Below are 25,072 nucleotides of genomic sequence, written 5' to 3'. Positions count from 1 at the left end.
GAGAGAAGCAATAGCTTCCCACTGCAAGCACTCAAGACTTGTCCTATGTTGAGGTCAGGGTCAGACACCAAGTGTGGTGATTGCGTGAGGGCAAGAGATCTGTGTGTGCCTCCCAAAGGGCCTTGCTGTGCTTCTCTTCACCTATTTAGGGCTTGATGTAGCAGGAGATGGAAGTGAGGTGTCCCCAACCACATTGTTTCTGCCTCTATTTCTTTGGGGAGCATTTGCTGTCTGAGCAGCACCAGTTGGGCAGCAGAGTGTTGAGTGCTGCCTCATTTTTCATCTGGAACTTATGTGAGCTGATACCTTGCAAATTCAGCATTGCTAAGTAACTGTATTAGTGAGGCAGCTGGAGGCTTGGAGTCACCTGCCCTCTGCTTGTGGTGGCATGTTGTGAATGGTGTGAGGGGTGTCACAAGGTGGAAGGGCAGTCTTCTGGCCAAGTGCATGCTTTCTTCATACTAGTACTTTGGGGTTATTCTGGAGGACAGGTCTCCTGGGCTGAAATATGCTTTGCTTGGGGATGAAGTGACATTTATCAGTTACTGGGATATTAACAGTGTGCTTGTTGTTGGCAGGGGCAGAAGAAATTCCTGCAAATGGTAGCAGTTTGTCCAGCAAAACCTCTGTGTTTTCACTAAGGAATTCCCCTGAAACAATCTTTGCCTCAACATGCTCGCAAGGAAGTAGATAATGGCTTGCTGAGAGCAGTACTGTGAAAACTAGTGTGTTTATACTTGGGGAAAAGGGAAGCACTTTCACCAAAAACATGTTGGTCAATGCCCAGGAAGAGGAGGATTTGCTAATTTAAAGCCTGGCTTGTCTCCCTGCTCTAGTAGCATGTCCTACCCTCCCCTGCCCAAGATACCAGGGAGTTCTCGGTGGTGTGTGTGCATGCTGATGGAATGACTGGTTCCAGTGACTGGTTGAGGTCAACTGCAGCAAGAATTCAAGTTATGAGAGGCAGATCTAAATACAGACAGTCTGGTGTCTTTAAAGCTGTAACACAACATATTTCAAAATTATGTAGAGGTTTTGATCTAACACTTCTTCCTCAGAAGTCTGACACTATTCTTGCCAAAGTGTCATTCTTTATTCTGAAGATAAAGTGCATTTATTACTTGTGCATCATGGCAAAGCCAGTGGCACCAAATCACTGTCCAGTTCAGTGTTCTCAAACCTAGCCTTAAATTTGAGTTTCCCTGGAGTTGCTTTTTTTCTCATTGTAAGTTTACTAACTTCTCTTCAACTTGGAAAGCATCCTGGAATTTAAATAAAATCTGGGACATAATCCTGGGAACAGAATACATTGTTGTAACTTAAGAAAATGGTTTATCTTTCCTTGAAATAGGAATTAATCATCCCAAATAGGAATGTCCCTAGTGATGAGGCCACCAGCTTCAGCTGGTGAAAAATGAAGCTCTGCTAGTTCACACTGGCTGAGATCCTGCCCCAGGCTTTCCATTTGGCTGATTTTATTTTCAGTGTGTATTGATATAATTCATTGAAATTATGGCATAGTCTTGACAGCCTTAAGTGATGTGCCCCCCCCCCCCCCCTTTTTAAGTTGAGCCGTTTAAACAACCATGGAAGCATTTAGTGTTAATCCTTTGGTTATTTGTAATAGTAAATAATATTTAATCCTTCCTGCTTTTCCCTTTTCTCCCTTTACCCCACATCAAATTATTTTAATGTTGAAATGTTGCTTTGATTAACACTGTGTCTTATGTGTGACCAGTCTCACATTCATTATGCTTTCATTGCCAGTCCCGCAGTGTCGATAAGCAGCATGCTGTGATCAACTATGACAAGGAGAAAGATGAGCACTGGGTGAAGGATCTTGGGAGTTTAAATGGCGTAAGTAGTAAACCTCCTGGATTATGGAAGCAAACATGCACCATGCTGAGTCTGCAAGTGCTTGTGCACTTAATTCTACTGTTAGCCCCTTTTGGGTCACTGGAAGGAGCTGTTAGCCTGAGTTAAGCTAAATGTACATAATTATTTGCAACGCCTGAGATGGAGGTCTTATAGCACCTCATCTTCGAAGAGAAAAGCTTTTGTGCATTTTGTATTTCTTGTTCAATTTCTTCTGGTGTCCTTGCAGAATGGTTCAGGGCTCATAAAATCACAGAGCTGTTTGGAGAAGAGGAGGAAATAAATTTAGTCTCATTTTGGGGATGTTAGCATTGAACTGGTGAAGATTGTGGAGCAGCTGTTCAGCATGAGCAGGGTGACCTAGCAATTCAGTTGTCAGTGCATGCAGTGATTTATGGGATGATGAGACATTTATTTTTTTCAGGGAGAAGCTATTTAAACCCACCTTTTCTTTCTCTTTTTTTTTTTTCCCCTAATAATTGATCTTTTGCCTTCCTTGAGCCTGGTCTGTGTGAAGACCAAGGGGTAATGTGACTCCAGAACAGGGAGCTGAGCCTGCCTGAATCTTAACCCTTGTTCTGGTCCCAATTCACACCAGTGGTGTTAAGCAGTTATGGAGGGATTTGTCTGCCCACCTGCATTCTGTGGTTTTTTAATATACCATTGTAGTTAAATCTGTCCTAATGTCATGGCATGCCTCTTTGGCGGTTTCTTTATACCAGCAGAGCAATTCCTCTGCTGGAACATGTCTAAGCTAGATTCACATAATTGTCTTCCCAGTAGGGGTTTTACTGCAATCATTGTTTTGGGCTTAGAAACAGAAGCCCTCCACCATCACTACCACAAGACAATCTCAGAAACTTATACAAAAACAGTGGCTAAAGCAGATCTCAAGTGTTCTGCTGCTTCTGGCATCTGCAAACAGCAAGAACTAGTGTTACTCCTTCTCAGCCTTATAGCTGAAGACACAGAGCCCTTCTGAGATGGGAATGTTTTCAGTAACTGGTCTGGGGTTTAGCTGGATCCTTGGTTTAAAACCTGTTGTATTTAACTCCTGGAGGCAAAACAGCAGCTGAAAATTCTGCTTGCAAATAAAGGAAGGATTGTACCACTAATTCTTTTCTATATTCTTATGAGTTTACAAGATTTTAATGATTGACTTGTACTCTGAGGGGCAGTGGAGTAAAAATTGTTACAGCAGTCCCTGCCTTCTGCAGCTGCTCAGGCATACTTCTGCTGGAGAAGACTGTTGGGGCCAAACTGAATTTCTTTAGCATGAAAGAAACATAAGTCTTTATTTGAAAATTTTCATCAAAACCTGGTTTTACCCTGGAAACTAAAGAAATCGCTTTTGAGGACCTAGATTTTTAATTCCACTTACAGAATTTGCTTTTATTTTGAGTTTACTTTATGGCTTTTCAACAGTGCATTATATGGCTTTGCTGGATAATCTGGTTCATATTAACTGTTGAAATGTTTTATATTGTTTTTATTATAATGTTCAGCTGATTCTTCAGTCTATTAAGGGTCTTTTGGTTTTAACGGTAGCATTTCTGTCTGCAATAAGCAGTTTGCTTGGCTTATTTTATTTGAAGTAACCACGGATGAATAGGTAATGACATAAAAATGGGTTTTCTTGCAGATCTTTGTTTTGCAGAAAATTCACTAAACATTCTTGCTCCAGATGTGACTCTTGTGGGATTTTTAAATATTATAAAAATTCATGGAAATTAGAATTCCTTGCCTTTTAGCCAGCTTCACTGTTTTTATTCTGAAATTACAGGCCTTTCACTCAGCTCTTCTGTAAATTGCCAGGAAGCTGGGGGTTGTTGTCTGCTGAAGTTCTAGTTTCCTGCTTTAGCATTTATTTTCCCCTGTGGTTAGTACTTGGTCTTATCATTGATATTTGTCTTGGCTGAGGTGAGAAGGCAGAAAAAGACTGTGCCTCAGTGGTGAAAGCATGTAAATACATTTTCTAGCATAATTTTGATTCATTCAAACATAGCTGCATTTGCATTCAAGCTGCAAAGAGCCAGCAGTGGGTTCCTGGTCTGTGAAACTGGGTGAATCCCACTTTGTGAGGCAGGGAAACTCCTGGTGTCTGTGACTGGCCTGGCTGTAACTGGGAGCCTGAACCCTGTCAGCATGCTGGTACTTCTTCAACTGAGTTCCTGATTTATTTTTGGTTTTATGTGGCCCTGGTTATTACAAAAGTGCGTGGGTTTATTTGTGGAAGATGACTATGAGTGCTTGATTTGTTCCTCCAGTGTTCTGTGACAATTGCTCCTTATGGGGTTCCCAGGAAAGAAGGCATCTGAGACATCCCAGACATTTGTTCACAACTATGAAATACATTTCTTGTACCTTTATGAGGATAACTTAATTTCTTTGAGCCTCAATGAACTGTCTGGAGCATGGGAAAAATGAGTGTGTGAATCTTTTATGCAAGGGCCTATTATACTGACATATGATGTCTTGGACAAAGTGGCCTCAGACATCACGGTGTTGCAACTGCAAATGCTTTTTTTTTTGTGCATTTTCATTTTCCCCTTCCTCTATGACAGGCTTTGCTCATTAGGTTATCAGGCCTTGCAGCTGACACCAGTGTTGTCTGACATCCAGCAGAAAGCTGGTTCCCAGCTGAGTAATTAGAGTATGAGTTGCACCGTTTGCTGCTCTTGTGTGTGGAGGGCTGAGGAGAGCTGAGAGCATCTGAAGTTCCTAACTGCAGGCACCTCATTTACCTGTTTAAGTTGGGGACTAAAATTTCATTTGCAGTTGGTGGAAAGGTGAATCTCCCTAGAGGTCCTGTCAGAGCACCTTGCTTTGAAGCATAATTGGGGTGCTCTAACTTGCCCATGGGAGCTACTTGCTAGTGTTGATTTTTGTAGGGAACTTAGCTCCTCGCCTGGCTGACTTTGTGCTGGTGCACCCTGAGTGTGTGCAGTGTGGTTAGCAGATGGACCTTGGTGCCCTCCAGGAGCCCTGTGCATTTGGGATGCATCACCTTGATACCCTCAGTCAAAAACTATTCCTGTGCTTCTTTCCTGCAGACATTCGTCAATGACATGAGAATACCAGACCAGAAGTACATCACCCTAAAACTGAACGATGTCATTCGCTTTGGCTATGATATCCTTCTCATCTGAAGAGGGAGTGGGACACTGTCTCTGACTGGGTCTTTGCTGTTTGCTCTATGGGGAGTTGACAGTGCTAATTGTGACTAGTGAATAAGGGTGTTTATTTTCCCTCCTGGAGCCTTTGGATGGCTTGTAAACTTTTGTTTCTCCACCATGGACCTGATTCAAAGCATACTAATCATGATGACTCACTGGACTTTGAACCAGGCCTTGCACTGGCAGTAGTGATTGTGGAGTTGCCTCTTTGGTCTCTGTGTGGCAACTGTAACTGGTACAAGTTGGGGAATGAATATATTCCATATGCTTTTGTATGAATTAACATCTTCCTATTTTTTTAATCCAACTGATGTGCTTTTGTCAATCATTTCACCCAAACGCTTGCTTTCAATTTGCAGGTTTTCAGCATTTAGCTCTGGGGCTTGTGGTCAGGCTCCTGACTCTTTATCAGTTGAAGTTTGCCCATGAAAAATTGCTTTTGCCACAAAATGCAAATCTCTTTTTCACCAGATTTCCCCTTTATTGAGGGAGGCTAGGCTGCAGTTTCTACTTTGTTTACAGAGAAATTCTGCTAGTGTCTGCTAAAGCACCTGTGCCTTTGTCCCTTTCCTTACTGATGGGGCTGTATGACTGGATGTAAGCAGAGATGTTTCATTCTGAGCCTACAGAGCTACTGTGGTAAGTAGAGGCTCCTATTGCTGCCTTTTCGTGTAATCGAATACTTTTGTTATTTACATTTTTTCAGTTGTTTCTATCTGCTAAACTTTACCTGCTTGGGCTGAATTTAGAAATAGCAGGATCTTCTCCAGGTTTCTTTTCTTGTGGGGAAATTTCACTTAAAAACAGTCCAGACATTTCTGAGAATAGAGGCAGAAGTTTTACCACTGGGTGGGGGAAAATGTTTGGCTGGAAAACTTTTGTGCATCCTTGACCCCAGGGCCACATTCTTGTGCAAAGCAGTTTGTGCTTGGCCATTCTAGAGCCTTTGAAATACTCCCAACCTTGCTGGAGTCCAGATAGCTGAGGCACTAAGAGGAGACTGAGTCTTTCTAGTATTCAGATAATGTGGGCAGCTGAGCTCTAACCATTGGCAGTGCAGGAGCACTCACAGTTGCAGCAGGGATGCTTAAATTGATGTGTGTGTAGTCCTGGATCTGCTGGAAAAGAGGGTTTTCTAGGCCTTTTGTAAGGTTGTACTCTTGGTTCTGGTCTCGCTCTGTCTCTTGCAAAAAAATCCTTGCATCACAGTGGTATTTCTAATTTTTAGAAGTGAGGTAATTGCTGAAACTTAAAAAAAAAAGGAGACAGTTTTTTTGCCTTTAGATTGGTATTTGAACAACTTGCAGCTGATGAGGATTACAGGAGAACATGGTAGTGGTGGTAGGGATTCTGAGATAATGAGTAGCCCCTTACTGGGTGCTATCTGATAGAAGAGCACTGTCTTCTGGGGTTATGTCATTAAAGGTGGTGTCTCGGTGCACATGTTATGAAGCCTCTTACAGTCCCACAACAACTTCAGTTCTAGCTTTGCAAATTGGCAGGTATTTTTGATGTAGCTGGTCATGTGTCTTCTGGTCTTTAGATGTGTGGAGAAACTCATAGAAGATTTGCTGTGAACTCTAGCCTAGTGAAGGCATAAGCCAGTGCCTAAGAGCATGGGTAGGTTTTAATGGTTGTGATACAGGTTTAAATGTTTTATAGAAAGCAGTTCTGAGTATTAAGCAGCTGAGCTGAAGTTTAGTCCTGCAGCCCTCACACCGATATTCATGTGAAATGAATGATTGCATTTATGAATTGTAGAATTTATTGCCACCAACAGGAAAATTATAAAGAATTGCAGGTCTTAGTGCTATTTACTTTAGCATAGTTAGTATGGCAGTTACAAACTCTTTCCTTTGCTGCTTCAGTGCCACTGTTTAGTAGTGTTTTCTGTGCATACCACATAGCTCGATGTGGATGGCAGCATCTCCTGAGGTCTGAGTCAGCTGTGTGCTGTTGCATAAAAGCATTTGCCTCTTCCATTTACAGTTTCACAAACAGGCTGTGCAGATTCCCTGCTATGCCAGCATCACTTGGTTTATTTTTAGTGTAACGTTTTCCATCTTTCCTTTTCCCTCCCCTTTGCTCTGTGCTGTGCTGATTGGGTTGTTCTTGTTGACATTACCATATGCTTCCTTTATTTATTTTTTTATGCGGTGTTGCTGAGGATTATTGCCCAGGCTCAATCATGTTGAATGCCTCCGTTCCAAAGAGGTCACAGCAGCTCATGACCTGATTTACTTTTCATCCAGGAAACTGCAGTGGCTGAAAGGCTTTGTCAGGGCAAGAAAGCATGATAGTTCCAGGCACCCCTGCTGGGAGCTGGACCCTACTGTTCCCTTGTCCAGAACACACGAGATTGCCTCATCTTGGCCAGGATACCATGGGGAGAGAGTGACCTGCCTGGAGCTGCCAGCTGTATAGAGAGGAGTGGGTTGTGAGTTGAGTCAGGGTTCTGGTTGCTCCCTTGGGTCCTGCACAGAGCTGCTAGTGCTCCCCCTAGATTTTCCTGCCCTGCTCCCCTTATCTGCTACCCCTCAGTTGGCGTGGGTCTCGCCAGCAGATGTGATTGCATGCTGTCTTGTAAAACATGCAGGGCAGAGTCCATAGTGAGTTACAGAAGAGGCAACTTTTTGTACCCTGCAAGTTTTAAGCTTCTCTGATATTATGTCTTGTTTTCTTTCCATGACTAAATGCTAGATTTCTCTGTCCATCCAATTCCTTTGCCATTTCCTTAATGAGTGCTGTACATTCAAACATGTATGTCCTGGAACAAATTCAACACAAAGTCCCAGAAGAAGCATTAAAGGTAAGGGTGTCTGGGTGCAGGTGCATTTAGAAAAAAAAAATGCAAAATTTAAGTGCTCTAGTAGTGGCCAAGCAGACCAAAATATTAAAATACTCTTCATAGCAGTGAAATGTTCCACAGTGTGGGGCTTTCCTTGGGTCAGGACTTAATAAAACCTTCATTTGAGGAGAGATACATTTCTCAGTTACCTTGGCTCTGATCCCTGTGCTAACATGTAGATGAAGGTATTGATGACTTCATGACTGCCAACAGAAAAGGTTACTAAAGCTGTAACCTATTAAAGAATAGCCACCACATAAGCTTGTGGATGAAGCATGGCAGATCTTTGCTCCTGGAAGTGGAGCACAGATGCCTCTTTCTTGAGCTTGGTGGCTTAGACCAGCTCCATCAAACTTCCTCCAGCAGACTTAAGTTTACTTAATTTATCCTGTATATCATCTAATTTTTTGCCTTAGAGCTCCCAGTTTTTACTTACTTAGCAGTCCTCTTTTGAATGAGGTGATTTTTAAACAAAGAGTTCAGTAGCAGATACAAAATATTCAAGCATTCTCTTATCTAAAGCAGAAAAGCAACCTCCTCTAGGCAAGAAGGCTGTTATGTTCAGCTGAGGGACTGGGCTATCAGTCCCAAGCGTCACCGTGTGGCTAGCAGGTACTGTCTTAGCCCTGGTTCCATGTTTAGGACTTGGAGAGGATTGGAAACATAGCAGCTTAAATTGGGAAAATGATTCATTGAATTTACTCAGGGGTAATCTGGATGGCTACACCTTTTTATTAATTTACTTGTAATAAACCCACTTTTAAATAGCTCATTTACTATGTGGAGCCTCTTCTAATGCACTTTCCTAGCTGGGGAGAGGGTTTGTCAAGAAATAATTAAAATATATTTTAATTGCCTTTCCTGAAAAAATGAGATAATGCAGATGACTGTCCTGAAAGAATTTATGATGTTGCTTTAAGAACAAAGATGAGTTCAGGATTTGAATCCTGAGTGAGAAATGACCTAAGTTCTGATTCTTCTCAGTTTATTCTTTAAAAGGTTTTCTAATTAAATATTTCCCAGAGCTAAGTCACAGTGACCTTCTCATGGACTAGAATTATCACTTAGTCTTCCAAATGGGGAATTTGAAAGCCTCTCTGCTGGCATTTCTGCTGTATTTTGTAGCCTCTACTCAGATGTGCTTGCTTTCTGTTGCAGAACATAGCTGCAGTGTTTGCCTTTGCATGATCTGTTTGCAGGGGAGGTTTTCTGTGAGCTAGCACACAGATCACACTGGCACACTACAACTGTTTCTTGTCTCTGTAGCATGAGAAGTACACCAGCCAACTTCAGATGAATTACAAAGGCACAGCAATGAAGAGGGCAGAGCAGCCCATGGAGCACAGTGGCTACACAGAGTCCCCACAATCGAAGCTGGAGAAAGGAGAAAGGAAAGCAATTACAGGTACTTGCTCAGGAACCAGTTAATCAAGGTTCAGAACAAAGTGCAGCTTGAGCCCTGCAGTGGGTCATGATGCTGACGTTATGTTGTTGTGAGTTACATCTGGGAGCAGTTCCAGAAGGGTCATCTTTCTAAACTTCTTGAGTACTCCAGACTCAGATTTTGGAGACTCAATCTCCAAAAAATACCCTGGTGTGATGGCACACATGCCTTGTCACCGTGTGTGTGCTTGAGAACCTGTGGGCTGAGCAGGTTTGGTAAGTTCTTTGGCACCTGTCTCGTCTATTTTAATTTCCTGATTGTGAACTAGAGTTTGAACAGAGATGGTGACTCAGAGAAGAAAATGTATGGCTACCATGGCATGGTGCTGGCAGTCAGACAAAGAAGCAACAAGCCATTTCTTTCAAAAAGTCCAGCATGGTTTTAAATGGCTGTACTTCCTAATGTACCAATGTGTGGGATTGAAACTGATTGCCAAACTGGAAGGTGGTTGCTTCAAGTCTGCTATTCCCCAGCTGCAATCCTTTTCAATTTGAAAAATTCCTTTTGTTCTTCATTTCTTTACCCACTGCTGCCTTCCTTTAAAGTCCCTTTACAAATGTTGCTTCTTCCCTGTTCCCCATTATGGTGGGCCAAGACCTCCCCAGCAGTCTCACCTGACTTCGTACCTCTTGTATGTACTGCCCTGACAGGTCTCTTCCCAATTCTGCTTGGGTATTGGTGGATTTCTAGAGCTTGATGATGCATAGGAAGAACAAATATAGTTTCAAAGCATACCAGTGATGAATGACTGCCAGTGGTAGTCTTGTGGCACCAGGATGGCAGAGTAAAAGGGGAAAGCTTTAGGGTTAGCAGAGAGCCTGCCTGCTGCGTCTGTTGGAAGAAGCAAGGAGATGAATGGAGGGTAGGCAAGTAAAAGAGGTGAGATAAGGATAGATAACAGCAGCTTTCTAGAAGAGTGTACAACTTTGAGTAAAGCTGCCGAGGCTTTATGATAACTAATTGGAGTGGGTTAGCTGACCTTAATCACCCATGCATTGTCTTTATGAAAATCCCTTTAAGCTGACAGAGTGTACAGAAACTGTAATTTTTCTCCCTGGTCTCGCTGTTGCCTTCAGCTGTTCATGGAAGCACATGGTCGTGCACCCATGTCCCTGACTCCCATTTTGTGCACTGCAAAACCCTTTTTAGTGTTGCTTCAGCTGTGTCTGTTGCCCACCCCTATGGATGTGACATTTGTGAATTTGCCTCACAAGCGTGCAGTTAAAGGGATAAAGTTGGTATTGATTAACCATGACACTGCAGAGGATGAAAAGAGGTGAATTTCACTGTGGGGGAAAGCTTTCCAGCTGCCTTTCAAGGTGCATGGGATACTGGGCCAGTCTGCCAACAACTGGAACCACATTGTATTTGCTGCTGCCTGGTTGCATGGAAATTCTCATTTTTATTTTTGCCACCTTCCAAAAATTCACAAGTTGATTTTAACCTACATAGCATAAGCAGATGATATTTGGGACACCTTCAAAGTCAGGATGTTAAGTGACTCTTCAGCAAAGTGACCCATTTCTCCAGCATGTGGTTCTCAGACCCATGTTACGTTTCTGTCATCATCAGTGAGCACAGACCATGGGTCTAAAACAAAAAGGACTGTGATTACTTACTGGGGACCAATGCTGAAGTGTGTCATGTGCAGTGGGGCTGACAGACATTAAAAAAAATAATCTGAAGTGCTGCTAACCCCACTGGAAGATGGAGGAATTCAGGACTTCTTGTTGGAAATATCTTGCTGGATTGGACTGAAGCCTGTTTAAGCAAGAGAAGGGAGCCTGAGCATTAAATCAGCACCTCACTCTCCTAAAAGCATCTGTGTCATGTGAGCAGAATGATTATTGGGTCCCTTTTTTCATCTGCGATGTGACTAATTCACCTTGTCTTCAACTGCACACATGCACAGTTTCTTCTTGGTTGCTCAGAGGAGTGGGAGCAATTTAAAATGATTAGTGGAAAGAAGAATTTGGTATTCTCACGGGGAGTGGGCTTGCTTAGTGGCAGCAGAAGGAGGCTTTGGGGAAAGCTGTTTCACTAAGCCTGTAGGTATTTGGGAATTTGCATTGACTAATTAAAGCAAGGTCTGGGGTGACCAAAGCCTTTAGAAGGATAGCTTCCCAGGGCCTAAGTAGAAAAGAGGCAGAGGGAATAGCAAGCTTTCAGGGAAGAGGTTTAACAAAACAATGTGAACAATTATTGCTGCTTAGAAGTAGGAGGAGGTGCAGGACTGAGGATAAAGAGATCCAGTGGAGTGAATGAGAAACAGCCATTTAATCTCTATGCTGTTGTACTTGCAGCTTTTGAGTGTATGTAAGCAGAAAATCATCAGTCTTTGTGAAATGTTTGGGGTGAGGAGCTTGGTGAGCCCTGTAGGTTGGATATGGATAAGAGAAGTGCCCATAGTTCAGCTAATTAATGCTAAAAATAGCTATCAGCTTTCATGTTTAAAGCTTTAAGCAATCAGGAGGTCAGGTACAGCCTTGAACTGAGCAGATTTTAAGACTCACAATCCCCATCTGTTGCTACCTGAGTTGAGGTATTGGATAAGATAAGCTACTTTGTGGTCTTCTGTTCTCAACACATAGCTAATCCTCAGGCTGATCTTAATTTATTTAATTTTGAAGGCCTGATGGGAATAGATAATGCTGAATCTGATGAATAACTTCTGAATAACTGCTGCAGGCTTGAGTTTCCAGGGGTGGAGGCTGCCTGCAGCATCTATCTGAAATGGGCATCACCAGCTGCAGGAGCAGGACTTGAGCCAGGATCTGTGAAGTAGTCTTGCTCACCAGATTAGCATCTGTGCCATTAGGGAGTCCTTTCAACTGAGTGTCCAACTCGAAAGTCTTGTTCGGTCTGAGGCCGAGGTCTAGCAGGCAGAATGGACAGAGGCAGTGGGCGTTGTGCCCAGTTGTGGTTTCCATGGACTTTGGCTGCTTTCCCCATGAGATCATGGTAATGGCTATTTAGGCACACAGCTCTACCCTAACCTTTAATTTAGGGAAGTGGTGGTGGTGTATCTGTTTTTTGTCTGAGCTAGGGTAGTGGTACCTGCAACATGTTAAAGGTTTGACATGTAATTGAGACAAACCTGTGATTATTAGCCAGGTTTGAAAGCCTCTGGGGTCTGTCTGCATTCACAGCAGGTATGTAAGGCCAGGGCTCAGGTTTGCCATGCACATGTGAAATAAATACTGCAGCAAAGAGTCAGAGGATGGTTTTATGGTTATTTCTGCTGGGTCTGAATTCTCTATTTTGGAGAGGAATTAAAAAGCAGAGATGTAAGGAATTAATTTTAAAATGTTATAGCTAGATCATCTTTTTCCCCCCCCTAAGGTCTTTGCTGTAGGAAGCCTACGCTGCGTCTTCTGAAAATGGACAGTATTGTTACTACTAATGAATCAAAAATGGTTTGAGTTAAAGCAAGCTGGATTTCTCATGCTTTTATTATGTAGACAGCTTCAAAGCTGATGTGCTTCTGTCGGCAAATCAATTTATCATTACTGTCTGTGTGTCGTGATGGCTTGAAGCTTTGTGAGGAAGTGCAGCCCTCAGTCCTCTGCTGACCGCAGGGGACTCGCTTGTGGGAAATCAGACCCCTCTGTAGTGGGAGCTGTGTGCTTGTCATGAAAGCTCTTCTGCCCACTCAGTGGTAGAAAGCGGCATTACCACAGGCTTCCTCTGCCCTTTCATCACCTGGATTGTATTTTTCTTCCTGTCCTTGTGTTCTGTGTGATTCATTTCTCCATAAATGCATCCTTTGTATTGACACTCATTTTCTCGTTGTGGTGCCTCTCCTTCACTTGATCAATAGTTCTGTGTTAATTTAACAGGCCATATTCTTATCAGACTTGTTAAACAAATGAACTTGCCTTGTTTTATGCTAAAACAGTATTCCTTATTCTTTTGAGTGACTGCCCTAAACACATATCCAGGAGCAGAACGTGTGTGTCAGTGGTCTTTCCTGTATTACACTCTCACAGATAGCTCAGTATTTATCTGGCTGAATGCTTGTGCTGACCTCAACTCAGTTATCTAAAAGGATGGGTTTTTGGACTGTCTGCCTGAATAGATTAGCCAAGAAATGTGTCTAAATGGATTGGCACCATCTGGGCAGCCTGGCACAGAGTGAAGAAAGGTGGTAACTAGCTGCCATCAATTGGAGGAAGTCTCATGTCATTAAAATGATGGAGCAGTTAGTTTTCATTGGTGTTCCTTGCTTCACTGCTGACTTGGGCAAGCCCCAAGTCTCCCTGTTCTTGCAAGAGCTTTCATTTTACACTAAAATATAACAGGCAAACAGTAGCTTCAGGGTGATATGTGAGTCTTGGGACACAGGCAGGCACAGTGCTCAGGATGCTGTGAGTCCAGGTTGAGATTGCTACCTAAAATGCATCCCCTCTGGTAAAGAGCAAAGCCCCCTGGCATAAGTGTGTATGTAGCTGCTCCCTGCCCCACTTCTGTCACAGCCATCTGGTTTAGCTGCCTTTCTATGTGCCTCCCCCTGCATCCTCCTCCCTCCTCTTTTCATGCAATATTGTTGTGTTAGAGCTGGAGTAGGGAGAAGCACGGGTTTGTTGTGCCTGCAAATTAGAAGGGATGGAAGCTTCTGATGTGAGCAGGGCAGCAAGATCACGTAGCTCTTCTGAACTCAGGGAAATTTTATTCTAGCTCAGGATCTGGCCACTTTCAGCAGTAGCTGAGAACAAGGGTGTCTGTGTCATTTGATAATGTTATTCAAAATGCAGACTAATACGAAGGCTCAGTGGAAACATAATTGCTCTTAAAATATTGAAGCTGTCCCCAAATAGCAAAATGCTGACTCCTTAGCTTTTCATCTGTGCTTTTTGCAGTCTTTAAAATGAAGTTCTACTTTATTGTGGAGGTTTGGAGAGGAGAGGAATGGAAAAACCAAAGCAAACAAAAAACCAAAGACCACAGAAGTGAGCAGATGTGTTACACATGCTATAGCTAAGTGTTGCAGGTGGGGCCTGGCAAGCTCTGTATTGTGGGGCAGGAGGGACCTTCTGCTGCCATGCAGTGAATGCAGCAGAGTGGCTTCCCCTCTGGTAGCCACAGGTCTGTGCACTCTGTCCAGTCTGATGTGCTCTCTATAGGTGCTCCTTGACATTGTCCTGGCGCTTTGACTTTGTGCTAGCTTTTGTCAGAGGGGGAAATTGGAGAATTTCCAAGCATTTATTAGGACTTTTAAGGTGGAGGGGGAAAATTGAATTGCAGCATTAGTCTTTACAAATCCTCCTTTTTATTTTTTTTTAACTCCCTCTCACCTTTCTTTGCAATCCCAACGTTTCCTGTGTTCAGTAGGCAGATGGCACACAGATCTTGAGGCTAGAGCAGCTTCTGGGAAGGAGTCTGTCCTGCAGGATGCATGCGAGCTCTCTTTGCTTGTTTCTGCCCCTTTTGAAAAAAAGTAAAAAATCTTGAACTAGGCAACTAGAATTTTCTAGAGTTAGGGGGCTTTGGGATCCCATGAGGAGCTGGAGTGTGCTGGAGGCATGAGCTTGTAATGAGGCAGCTCCTTGCAAGGTGCAAGCAATAACAGCACCCATGCTCAGGAAACTTGTTGCTTATGCAAGATGGTCAATACAAATACTTTGTCTGTAGGGTAGTATGCTCAGGATTGTTCCACTAGCAACTTACAATAAACCTCTTCCATAACTGGTCCTATTAATCTGAGACAGGTATCCAAAATCTCATGTGTTTCTTCATGGTTGAGACCTTCACTGTGCCTCTGAACTTTTTGGGCATAAATTACCCCGGACATAACTAGCTGTTAATGGATTTGTCCATCACCCCAAAGTCAATCACCTTCTCCCTGATTACCTCTTGGCTGTCAACCCTAGGATCATTACCTCAAATCAGAAGGGGATAATCCATTGCAGTATGTGCCCAAAAGAAGTGCCTGATGTTAGCAGAGCATATCCCGTGTGGTTGGGCTGTGGGTCTAGTGTGCAGGTCATAGCATGAAAAGGGGGTAGTTGGTCTCAGCCTAGTAGAGTCTAAACTCTGCATTTGAGAATCTCTGTTCATTGACAAGCTTGTGAATATTTTTTTTTTCTTTTTTATTCCTTCCCCTCTCCCTTGAGCTAACCCACCCTCAGTTATGAAACATATTGCTTGGCAATTCCAATTTATTCATGGTGAAAAATGCTTCCTCCTTTGAACTCTCAAAGGCCGCCTACATAATGGGAACACAGTTTATCTTCCACGTACTCTAGGCAGAAAGGAGAGTAATACTTTCAGCCTCTTTTGATCCACAGTGTGAAGGGAAGCAGTGTGGTTAATTTTGAAACACGAAGAACATCTCTTGAAAAGAGCCTGTGGGCTGCATCTATAAAGCAAAATTTTTGCTTGTGGCCTGTCAGTGTAGGAGCTGTATCTCTGGAAGTACTGAGGAATAAAAACATCTGAAGTATCAAGTTCAGGTTGGATGGGGCTTTGAGCAACCTGGTCTAGTGGAAGGTGTCCCTGCCCATAGCAGGGGGGTTGGAACTAGATGATTTTTAATGTCCCTTTCAACCCAAACCGTTCTGTGGTTCTGTGAAGTAGTGGCCCTTACGTCTATGTAGCTTTAGAAATGCCAGCATAGAATCCAGCTTTCTTTTTTCTTTGACATGTTTAATTTTCCTTCCTCTCCTAACTTCCCGACTACTTTCTGTCATGTCCCTGTTAAAGTGGGGAATGCAGAACTGCACGGCTGTTTGAGGGTGGCTTTACAGAGCAGTGTGTGGTTTTTAAAACCACAAGCCGAGCAGCAGCTGGCAGTAGAAGCCCAGCTATGGCTCTGTAGCTGGAGCCAGGGTTTAAAGACATGGCTGGTAGAGAGTGTGCTGATGGCTGTTAAAAGCAGAGAAAGAAGCAGCTAACAAAGCTAAAGCTGAACCTCAGCCCCTGACCTATCCTTGTGTTTCTATCACCTCTAGATGAAAGAACAAAAGCTATTGTATTTGCTTGTATTAAACTATTATAAAAACATAGTAACTATACCTATCACAGGTAAATTGAGGTGTATTCTTTGTACTTATTGCATAAACAGCAGCAGCAGAAGGCACTGCCAAAGCACTGTCTTGTTTTGCAGGAGACAAAATGAGGAGCAGGTCATCAGGCCCTTTGGGCACCAGTTGCTACAGCAAAGCTCTGATCTTACAGTGAGTGCTCACTAAACAGAGAAAATGATAGAAACCTGGCTCTTCTAGGGGAAGCTTCTCCATGAGAAAAACCTCTGTTCTGCAGTGACACTGAAATCCACTGGGTTTACTTTAAGCTTTAGAGAGCAAGAGTTTACAACTTCTTCATGTATGTGTAAGGTCATGGTTTTACCATTTTCCCAAAATTTGTAATGCATCAAGAGTTTCCTGTTGTGGGATGTGTGTGACATAGAGTGGGAGTGGTGAGTAGCCGGAAAAAATCCTTGGCCTCACAACGTCCAAGAAAGGGCACAGCTAAAGTCTTCCCAGTTAAGGTCAGGAAAAAGTCTGCTTTTCAGCTGAATTTCACGTGATTTGTAGACAATTTTGTGGTTGGTTTTCTGTAGCCTGTCCTGCCAAAAGTCTTCCACTTCTGTGAATAATGAGTCTGGAAAGGGAGAAAAGCTAGTATTTGGAAAACATGGCTATGAAAGACTGTGAAGGGAGGTGGTGTCAGCATCTTGCAGCTGAATGTAAGGAAAAAAGGAGGGAAAATTGAAAAGCCTGAACACACTAATTGTGATGTATAATTTGCTGTTGTTACAACTGCAATGTAACAGGTACATGATCTCATCTGACCCTGCTGTTTATCCCTTTTTGGCATCTGGTTGACCTCTGTGAATGTGATAAATTGATATTTTCTTTGTCAAAGTATTTGCTTATCCTCTTCCTAGAAACCAGTAGTTACCGCACCCCACTTTATGGGCAGCCCTCCTGGTGGGGGGAAGATGATGCAAATAACAAGGAGGACAGAAGGCAAGAGGAACATTATTCAGGTAATAGAGGTGACCTTGGGGTGGGAGAAGATGGTGGGAGGGACAAAATTGCTCCACAGTTTTGATCTTTACGGTGCAAAACCATTCTGCTTCAAGGCTTTAATTGCCACTTTTTTTTGTGGTAATATTTGCATATTCCTATCTGTAGATTGCTGCTGATGAAACTAGAATAAGAGAAAATTAAAATGTTTCCCCAAAAGTATTTGCACATTAGAAGTGGTAGTTGTGGAACAATTCAGTATGGATGAGAAGGGCCTTGCTAAGCTTGTCTGAGGCTAATCATACATCAGTGCTCTATCTGTGACTGTGTGCAGCCCACCTCAGTAAACCATTCAGTGCCACCTAGGAGTTTCCTATCTAAAAGGTGCTTTAAGAGCTGATGCGTTGACTGGATTTGATTAATATGGAAGCAATGTGTTTCTTACCTCATCATCCTTGGAAGCCATTTAGCCTTACCATTTCTGTTGTGAATCTCTGTGCATGGAGGATGCAGCATTTTTCACTTGTGCAGTAAACGTGATGTTTCTATCAAGCAGATGCTTTACTGCACCAAGAAGTGTTTTATTTTGATGCACATGATGCACACGCAGCATATCTGTTCTCTAGCAGAGAAGAGCTGTGATTAGCAGCCCTCCCAAGAGGTTGAAATAAGTGACCAAGTGCCAAGTAAGTGCCAAGAAGTTTTGGTACTACCAAAAAATATGGTTTTGTCCTTGGTTATATTACAGAATTAGGTGTTGATCCAGCAAAATCCATGTCTGTGGTTAGCTTTGCACACACTCAAGCTTTTCCTTTGAATTGTGGAAAGTTGAGTAGGTGTGCATGCAAGTGAATTCGGCAGACTGAAATGGGATCTTCCTTCTACGTCAGCCGTGGCATACAGAAACCTTAAAATGCTACCAGCTACACAGGTTCGCTCAAAGCATAGGACTGTGTGTGTATGTGCTCTGCTCTCTCTTTGGGGAGCAGTGGAAAAAAGGACAAAGTGGTTATCACAAATGCTGGTCAATGCATTTGTGATCACAGCGGTGCAGTAATCACCTATTTCAGTGATGAGGCCAGGGTACCAAGATATCTAAACCAGAACTTGTAATTTTTTCTTTAATCAATTTAACCTAATTTTTATGAGTTTAAGGTGTTCTTGCTGTTGTTGTTTTGTTTTGTTTTGTTTCTTCTTGTAGAAAGACCAAAAGAGATAACCCAACATGAAGAGGAACTGAATGGTAATATTTCTGCTTATAGAGATGCCCAAGAACAGTCTGTGTTTGCCTTCCGTAGAGAGCCGAGTTACTTTGAGATTCCAACTAAAGAATTTCAGCAGCCATCAAAATCTCAAGAAACACAGGTTCATGAGATCCCAACAAAAGATATTGATGCTGTAGTAGCCCCTGTTGTACAGAGTCATGCCTCTTTCACCATTGAATTCGATGATGGTACCCCGGGTAAAATAAAGATAAAAGACCATGTGACTAAATTTTCACTCAGACAGAGAAGACCTTATAGTAAAGAACCAGCTCATACAGAAGTGATGTCAGCAGAGAGCAAAGTGGCTGACTGGCTTGTCCAGAACGACCCAAGCTTGATGAGACGGCAGTCTCCAAGTGATGATGTGTACAGTACAAAGAGTGACCTGCCGGTTCACGTGAGGACGCTTAAAGGTGAGTGAATGTCTTGTCATGTGACATAGTTCTCTGTTGGCCATACAAATGCAGCATAAGAAAAGGGGGAAACCCCTTCTGTCAAGGAGAATTGAACTTAATTATATCTGCTTCAAATCTGCAAGATGAAGAATATTTGTTTAATGGCTGTTAATGGTTTCGAATGCAGCTAGCAGGCTCTTCACCTGGCCCTGAAGTCATGTGTGATGCTGGCCTGGGGACACTCTAATCTGGTTCCTCTACATCTATAATGCCAGCTCAGCAGTTAACAGTGATTGAAAAAAAGAATTTTGATTTTTAAATGTGTGACATAATTTCCATGTGGTTGGGCAGGCTGGTAAACACAAGTATTCCAGTGGATTTTCTTCTCTTGGCTTCTAATTGAAGGGATGACCTTTGGTTTTAGTTGTAGCCAAGAATACTCTGTGATCATCTTGATGGCTGTAATGACCAGAGCCACTTGATCAGGTGGCAAAATGACCTGACATGGGAATGGGTGATTGGGTTGAGATACATGCAATCACCAGTGGAGGAAATTGTACTTGTAGAAAAAGATTTCTTCTCTTAAAGCTTCTCTGAAACCCTGCTCTGTTCAAAAACTTCAGGTTTTGTGGAACTGTGTCCTGTTATCACTGTGAGGAATTCTTTGGGCATTTGCAAAGGTTCGAAGTGTATTTTGGAGCCCAGTTTTTAGTGTAGCTGCTGGGATTCACATGATTCGCATGTGACTTTGAATATATTTTGCAAGATTTGAGCTTGCTTATATGTCTCTCTTGGGCCATACACTGAACAGGTAGGAGGGAGACCACAGATTCCTGCGTTCTCACTGTCTTGCAGGCTTCTGGAAAAGCTCTTCTATGAACAGCAACTTTAACTGATTAAGTCATATTGAAGGCTGTCAGACCTACGTGTGTTTGAGGTCCTTAAACAAGAGCAGTACCTCATTTTCCCTTAAATGAGTATTTGCTTGGTCCTTGTTGGAAGAAAATCTCATAATATGAAGAGTTTTCCCATTACACCTCCAAGCTTGCTGTTTTGTGTATGTTGTTTTTGAGAAGCCTCTATGGTCAAGAAGGTCTCACATATCCAGCCTATGATTTGGCATGGCAAATCATTGAACTGTTTTGTTGTTGTTGCTTTTTTCTAGTTCTTCCCAATAGGGGCCCTGATTGATTATTTAGGATCTTATTTTCAGTTTAATGCGACTGTGTGATAGAGGATTTGGGTTGGTTTGAAGGTTTTTTGTTGCTGTGGTACTGGATTTTATTGACTTGAGCATTGACAAGGATAGAAATGTGCTTCAGTAGATTTCCTCTTGGAGAAAACTAGAGTTAGGTTAGAGTTAGACTGTTTATAGTCCATAAGGAAAGAAGCTGAGGTAATTTAATGCATAATTTGCATATCAAGAAGTCAATTCTTTGGACATTTGATTAAAACATACAGTGATGGTGGCTTTTACAGAAGACAGGGTGTTATTTATCTGTGATAGCTGTATAACATGTTCTTCTGGCATGGCTAATTTTGTAGATGTCTTGGAGGCTACCGCTGGCTGCCTGCCAGGTTTGGGTCTTCAGGTTCAGAGATGCCCACTGTCAGGGTTCTTACGCTGTTCACTTCCAGGAGCAATGTGGTCAATGCCAAGCCTGTTACCAGGACTATAGAATTCAGGTCTTAGCAGCTTGAGGGGATGTGCATGGTGTTCTGCTGGAGCATCCAGGGGCACAGTGGGTGTTTCTCCTGGTGTCCTCACTGTTTTGCATTCAGCAGAGTTCTTAGCCAAGAACCTTTAATTTAAGAACTTTCTCTTCCAAGGATGAAGCTTATCAGCCCTTGGGGCACAGTGCAGAGTTTGCTAGCTCCCTTCATTGAGGGTGTTGGGAAACTCTTCAGAGGACTGACTCCTGGGTTGAATGGATCTTGTATTAAATTCTTATCTTTCACAGCTAACTCGAGGTAATAAATGGTCTTCACGCATGTGCCTGGAGAACTTGCAAAGTAGGTTTGAGCAGTTTCCCTGACAAACACGTGGTATTTTAGACAGTATATCTTGCTGCATATTACAGTCTAGAGCGCAGAGACCTCTTTCCCCGTTCTCCCAATGACAGGTTCCTGGTCGTTGACTGAATCGTGTTGTGTGCCTTCACACCCGTTTCCTTCTTCAAAAAAAGGTTTGTTTTTTGTTTTATTTTAACTTTTTGTTTAACTTGCTTTCTGAGAGTCCTGAACTGTGGTGCTAAGGGGCAGGCATCACTGATACATAGAGAAAGTTGTAAAGATGGTTGTTGTTAACATAAATGAAAATAATTTTAAACTTATTTTAGGCTCAGTGAACTCTTAAGTAATGATTTAACCTTTGCTTGGCTGGTGATAGGATGGTGCAACTCATGGGAATGTTGTGGTGTGAATCTTAAATCTTCAGAAATACAAAAAATTCACTTTTCTGTTTAGCCTCTGGTTTCTTTCTACCTTGTAAAGAAGGATGATGTAGGTACTCAGAGGTGCATGCACTGATCTGGTCTTTCACTGTGGGGATTTGGTTTCATGGGTTGCAGTGTGTGGGGATTATTTGCTGGTGCTGCAGAGATATTTCTGCTTTGTAACAGAGCCTAATGAAGTGATCTTGAACCATTGTAATTGAGCAGCACAGCAAAATAATGTTAACTTTTTTATTTAAATTGAAAAAAGAAAGAAGTAAAACATTAGTTATCTAAAACAATCAGTGTTACAAAATTGGAAACCCTTGGGGTTGAAATTACTTCTTGAATTGGTTTTTAATAACTTGATAGCCAAAGAATTGTGAAAAGTGGGGTCAAGGAGATATCTGCCTTCTTTTCTGTTTCTTTTGCTGGGATGCAATCCCTGCACCACAGCAGATGTCTCTGGAGTTGTTTGGTTTTTTTTTTTTCTTTTAATTGGAATGATAAATTTCAAATAGGCAGTAATGATGGGGCTCCAGCAACTGAAGAGTATGAAAGTCAAATCTACATACCCTGTTTCCAGGCAATAGGCACGAGGACGGGACGCAGAGCGACTCTGAAGACCCCGTGGTCCCCAAGGCAGAGAAGGAGACGACAACTGGCAGTGAACGTGCGACAGAGCAAACCAAGCTGCAGCGCCAGATGAGGCGTGATCCCCACGAGATGCTGCACAACAAGCAGGCTTTTGTCATTGAATTCTTCGAGGACACGCCGCGGAAGAAGCGGTCACAGTCCTTCACACACAGTGCTCACTCCTCCCAGAGTGACACTGATCCAGCGATGAAGACCAAGGCTGAAAAGCGCAAGAATGCGTTGCCAGCGGAGAAGCTGGGAAATGCAGTGCCATCATCTCATCTTGGGGCCCAGACAGGCAAACCCAGTAACAGCTCCTCCGGGACCCAAAGAACTAGCTCCTTCAAGAGGGAGAAGACAGAGGATCGGATCAGCAATTCAACCTCTTCTGCTTCCAGAGTCAAAACTTATGGGAGTGTTGGGAGGAAGTCTAAAATGGCTCAGGATTTTATGGCTGAATACTTGCGGGAGACTGCTCAGTCTGGGAAGCCAAATGCTGAGAAACCAGCACCTCTGCCTGTGCCAGTAGCTCCTCATGTGGTTATATCATCAGAACCAGAGTCTGCCTCTACTCCACCTCCAGACATAAAGTCTGCCCAGGGCAGGAGGAATGATGAGGAAGACAGTGTAAGTGAGACGGGCACATACACAATTGAGACGGAGTCACAGGATAAAGAGGTGGAGGAAGCACGAAAAATGATAGATCAGGTAAATGCTGCTTTTCTGCGCTTAGCCAATGATCTGAGGGCTGAAGGCTTGGGCTTCTGGACCTTCTGCTGAAGGGCCTACCTTTGATAGCTGTTGCTATGAAGGGCTGCTCCCTTTTGAACTGGATGCAGCAGGGGTTTATGGTTAGGGGTGGGAAATCATCCTTGGTGACCTGTGTTAAGGATAGATCCCAGCAGACTGTGGGGCTCATCTTTAAAAAAACCCAAAAAAAACCTGTATTACAAACAAACAAAAAAAACCCCACAAAGAGCAAGAAGGCAAGGTAAAATCACAACAAAGAGCTGCCTTGCTTTCAAAATGGGATTTAGATGCAAAAACACAAGAGTGGGCTTGCTGTCTGTTTAGAGGAACTGAATAAAAATTAGGGTTATCCTGCCAACAGCTGTGGCTGAGAGCTCCTGTTCTCCAGAACTGCTCCCAAGTCTCTGCCTGACCTTGTGTCACCATAACAGCCCACTGTTATGAAGATGGGAACTGCAGCCTGTCACTGATGCAGGCCAAAGTAAGCTTAGGCTAAGGGCTGAGGTTTTTGATCCTTTACAAGCCTTAGTGGTAGATGATTCTGTAGGTGGTTATGCCTGGTTAGAAACGGAGTGCTTGCTGGCAGGGCAAGTGTCAGCTAGTTGAGATAGCAAAGGGTGTGCTCTAGGGCAGAGGCAATCCTAGATGGATCTATACTTGTTCGGATTTTGCAAAGTGCCTAAAAACAAAACTGCAGAGAGGAGGGAGAGGTGAAAAAAAAAGCCACACCAAAACCCACCCAACAAAGCAACCGCAGGGCAAACCAGAGTTTGACTGATTTTCAGGTTTAACTTTCATCTGCAGTCTATTATGAAAACAAAGCTGGCAAGTTGCTATGAAGATTTAGTGTAATGCAGGCAGGAGGATGGTGAGGTTTAAAGGAAGCCTTGATTGAACCTGGTTTTAAATCTTTGTATACAGTGTTCTGTGAGCCTGGATTTAGCTTCCCTCTTTTGTTTACTTATTACATTAGTTCCTTACATCTTGTTTGAAATGTGATCGGAAGCTTTCAGGGCAGGGTGTTTAAGCCACAGCAAGGCCCTGGTCCTGACATTAGGTAGTTGATTGTGCTGGTGGGGAAACAGGAGAAAAAATGCCACAAAAATATGATTATTTCTGGGGAGTAGTCTTGGCAGTCATGTGACTTGGGCAGGCAAGCTGACTCTGCTGTAGACTTGGTGCAGTGCTATTGTGGTTTAGGAAGCAAATTAGCCCAGCTCAAACCAGGACAAGTGCAGACCTGCCACTTCTGAAACAACTAATAATTGGACCTCAGTGTTTCTGTCCGGGAAGAAAGATGGTATGAATTCTGGACTTGAGATTTTGAGGTGATTCTGTTTTTTATTCCACCACCTTTATATACAAGAATATGGAGAACTTTATGGCTATCTCTGTCCAGCATAGACACCTTTTCTGGTGGCATCTTCCTCTGAACTACTTGTAGTCAGGGACGAGAAACAGGGCCCTTCTGTAGCATGGATCTTGGTCACCCCCGTAGTATGACCTGTTTATCTCCAGAGGGAATCTGGCCAAGTAGCTCAAAGACTCACAAGTCTGAGGTGCATCCTTTCCTAGGTTCTCACATGGCAGTGCAAGGTTGCTTTGCTCAGCACACTTTCTGCTAGTCTATAGATGGAACTCCAGTGTCTTTCCCCCCTCCCCTAATTCTTCATGAATGGGTTGGTAAATAGGTTTACTGACACTCATCCTACATTTGTCAAGGTTGAAAAATAACTCCTTTTCAGTGAAAGTTACTGCTGTTTTAAAGGCAACACTGAAATGTGGGAGAGGGGAAAGGTGGGCATGAGTGGGATTCTATGAATCAGTGGATTTAAAGCTGCTACTGCAGAGTACAGAAGAAAATTATTTACATAGGTGGTATAGAAGGGTTGGCAAATGTTTCTGGCCCCCTGGGATCATAGTTTGTGTTTGACTAACGCTTCATGATTTTGGATTTTGGGCTAATGTTTTTAATTTTCTCGGGTTTTAATTTTTCCCATACAAACACCTTTTCAGGTTTTTGGTGTTCTTGAGTCTCCTGAATTTTCCAGAATCTCTTCAGCTTTTAGACCAATAATTAAAGGTGAAAAAGATGACTCCAGTTCTCATCAGCATCTAATCAGTGAAAATGGCACTAGTCAGAAGTCACCCTTGCTCCAGGCATTTGCCTCAAAAGCTGTGAGTGGGTCTCAGGCTGATGCACAGGTATGGACAGTTCAGATGGATTTACTGGGATGGTGGAGGTGTAGATGGGTTTTCTGTCTAGATGGAGATATGATAT

The 25,072-nt window shown here is 42.9% G+C and overlaps 1 protein-coding gene across 1 annotated transcript in view; it reads left to right on the top strand.

The window, feature by feature from the left end:
* Nucleotides 1-25,072, top strand: part of CEP170B (centrosomal protein 170B) — a 58,145-nt gene that overhangs the window by 11,003 nt on the left and 22,070 nt on the right. Inside the window, exons 3-10 of the mRNA XM_034061675.1 lie at nucleotides 1,768-1,857; nucleotides 4,929-5,007; nucleotides 7,802-7,860; nucleotides 9,166-9,304; nucleotides 17,232-17,333; nucleotides 18,515-18,991; nucleotides 21,992-22,749; nucleotides 24,808-24,996. Coding sequence (XP_033917566.1) covers nucleotides 1,768-1,857; nucleotides 4,929-5,007; nucleotides 7,802-7,860; nucleotides 9,166-9,304; nucleotides 17,232-17,333; nucleotides 18,515-18,991; nucleotides 21,992-22,749; nucleotides 24,808-24,996 — 1,893 coding nt within the window. The remainder of the gene's footprint in view (nucleotides 1-1,767; nucleotides 1,858-4,928; nucleotides 5,008-7,801; nucleotides 7,861-9,165; nucleotides 9,305-17,231; nucleotides 17,334-18,514; nucleotides 18,992-21,991; nucleotides 22,750-24,807; nucleotides 24,997-25,072) is intronic.

The sequence above is a fragment of the Melopsittacus undulatus genome, chromosome 4 (genome assembly GCF_012275295.1).
Source record: "Melopsittacus undulatus isolate bMelUnd1 chromosome 4, bMelUnd1.mat.Z, whole genome shotgun sequence".
NCBI lineage: Eukaryota > Metazoa > Chordata > Aves > Psittaciformes > Psittaculidae > Melopsittacus > Melopsittacus undulatus.
The sequence above is the reverse complement of the archived record's forward strand: the minus strand, read 5'-3'. Positions and strand labels throughout refer to the sequence as shown.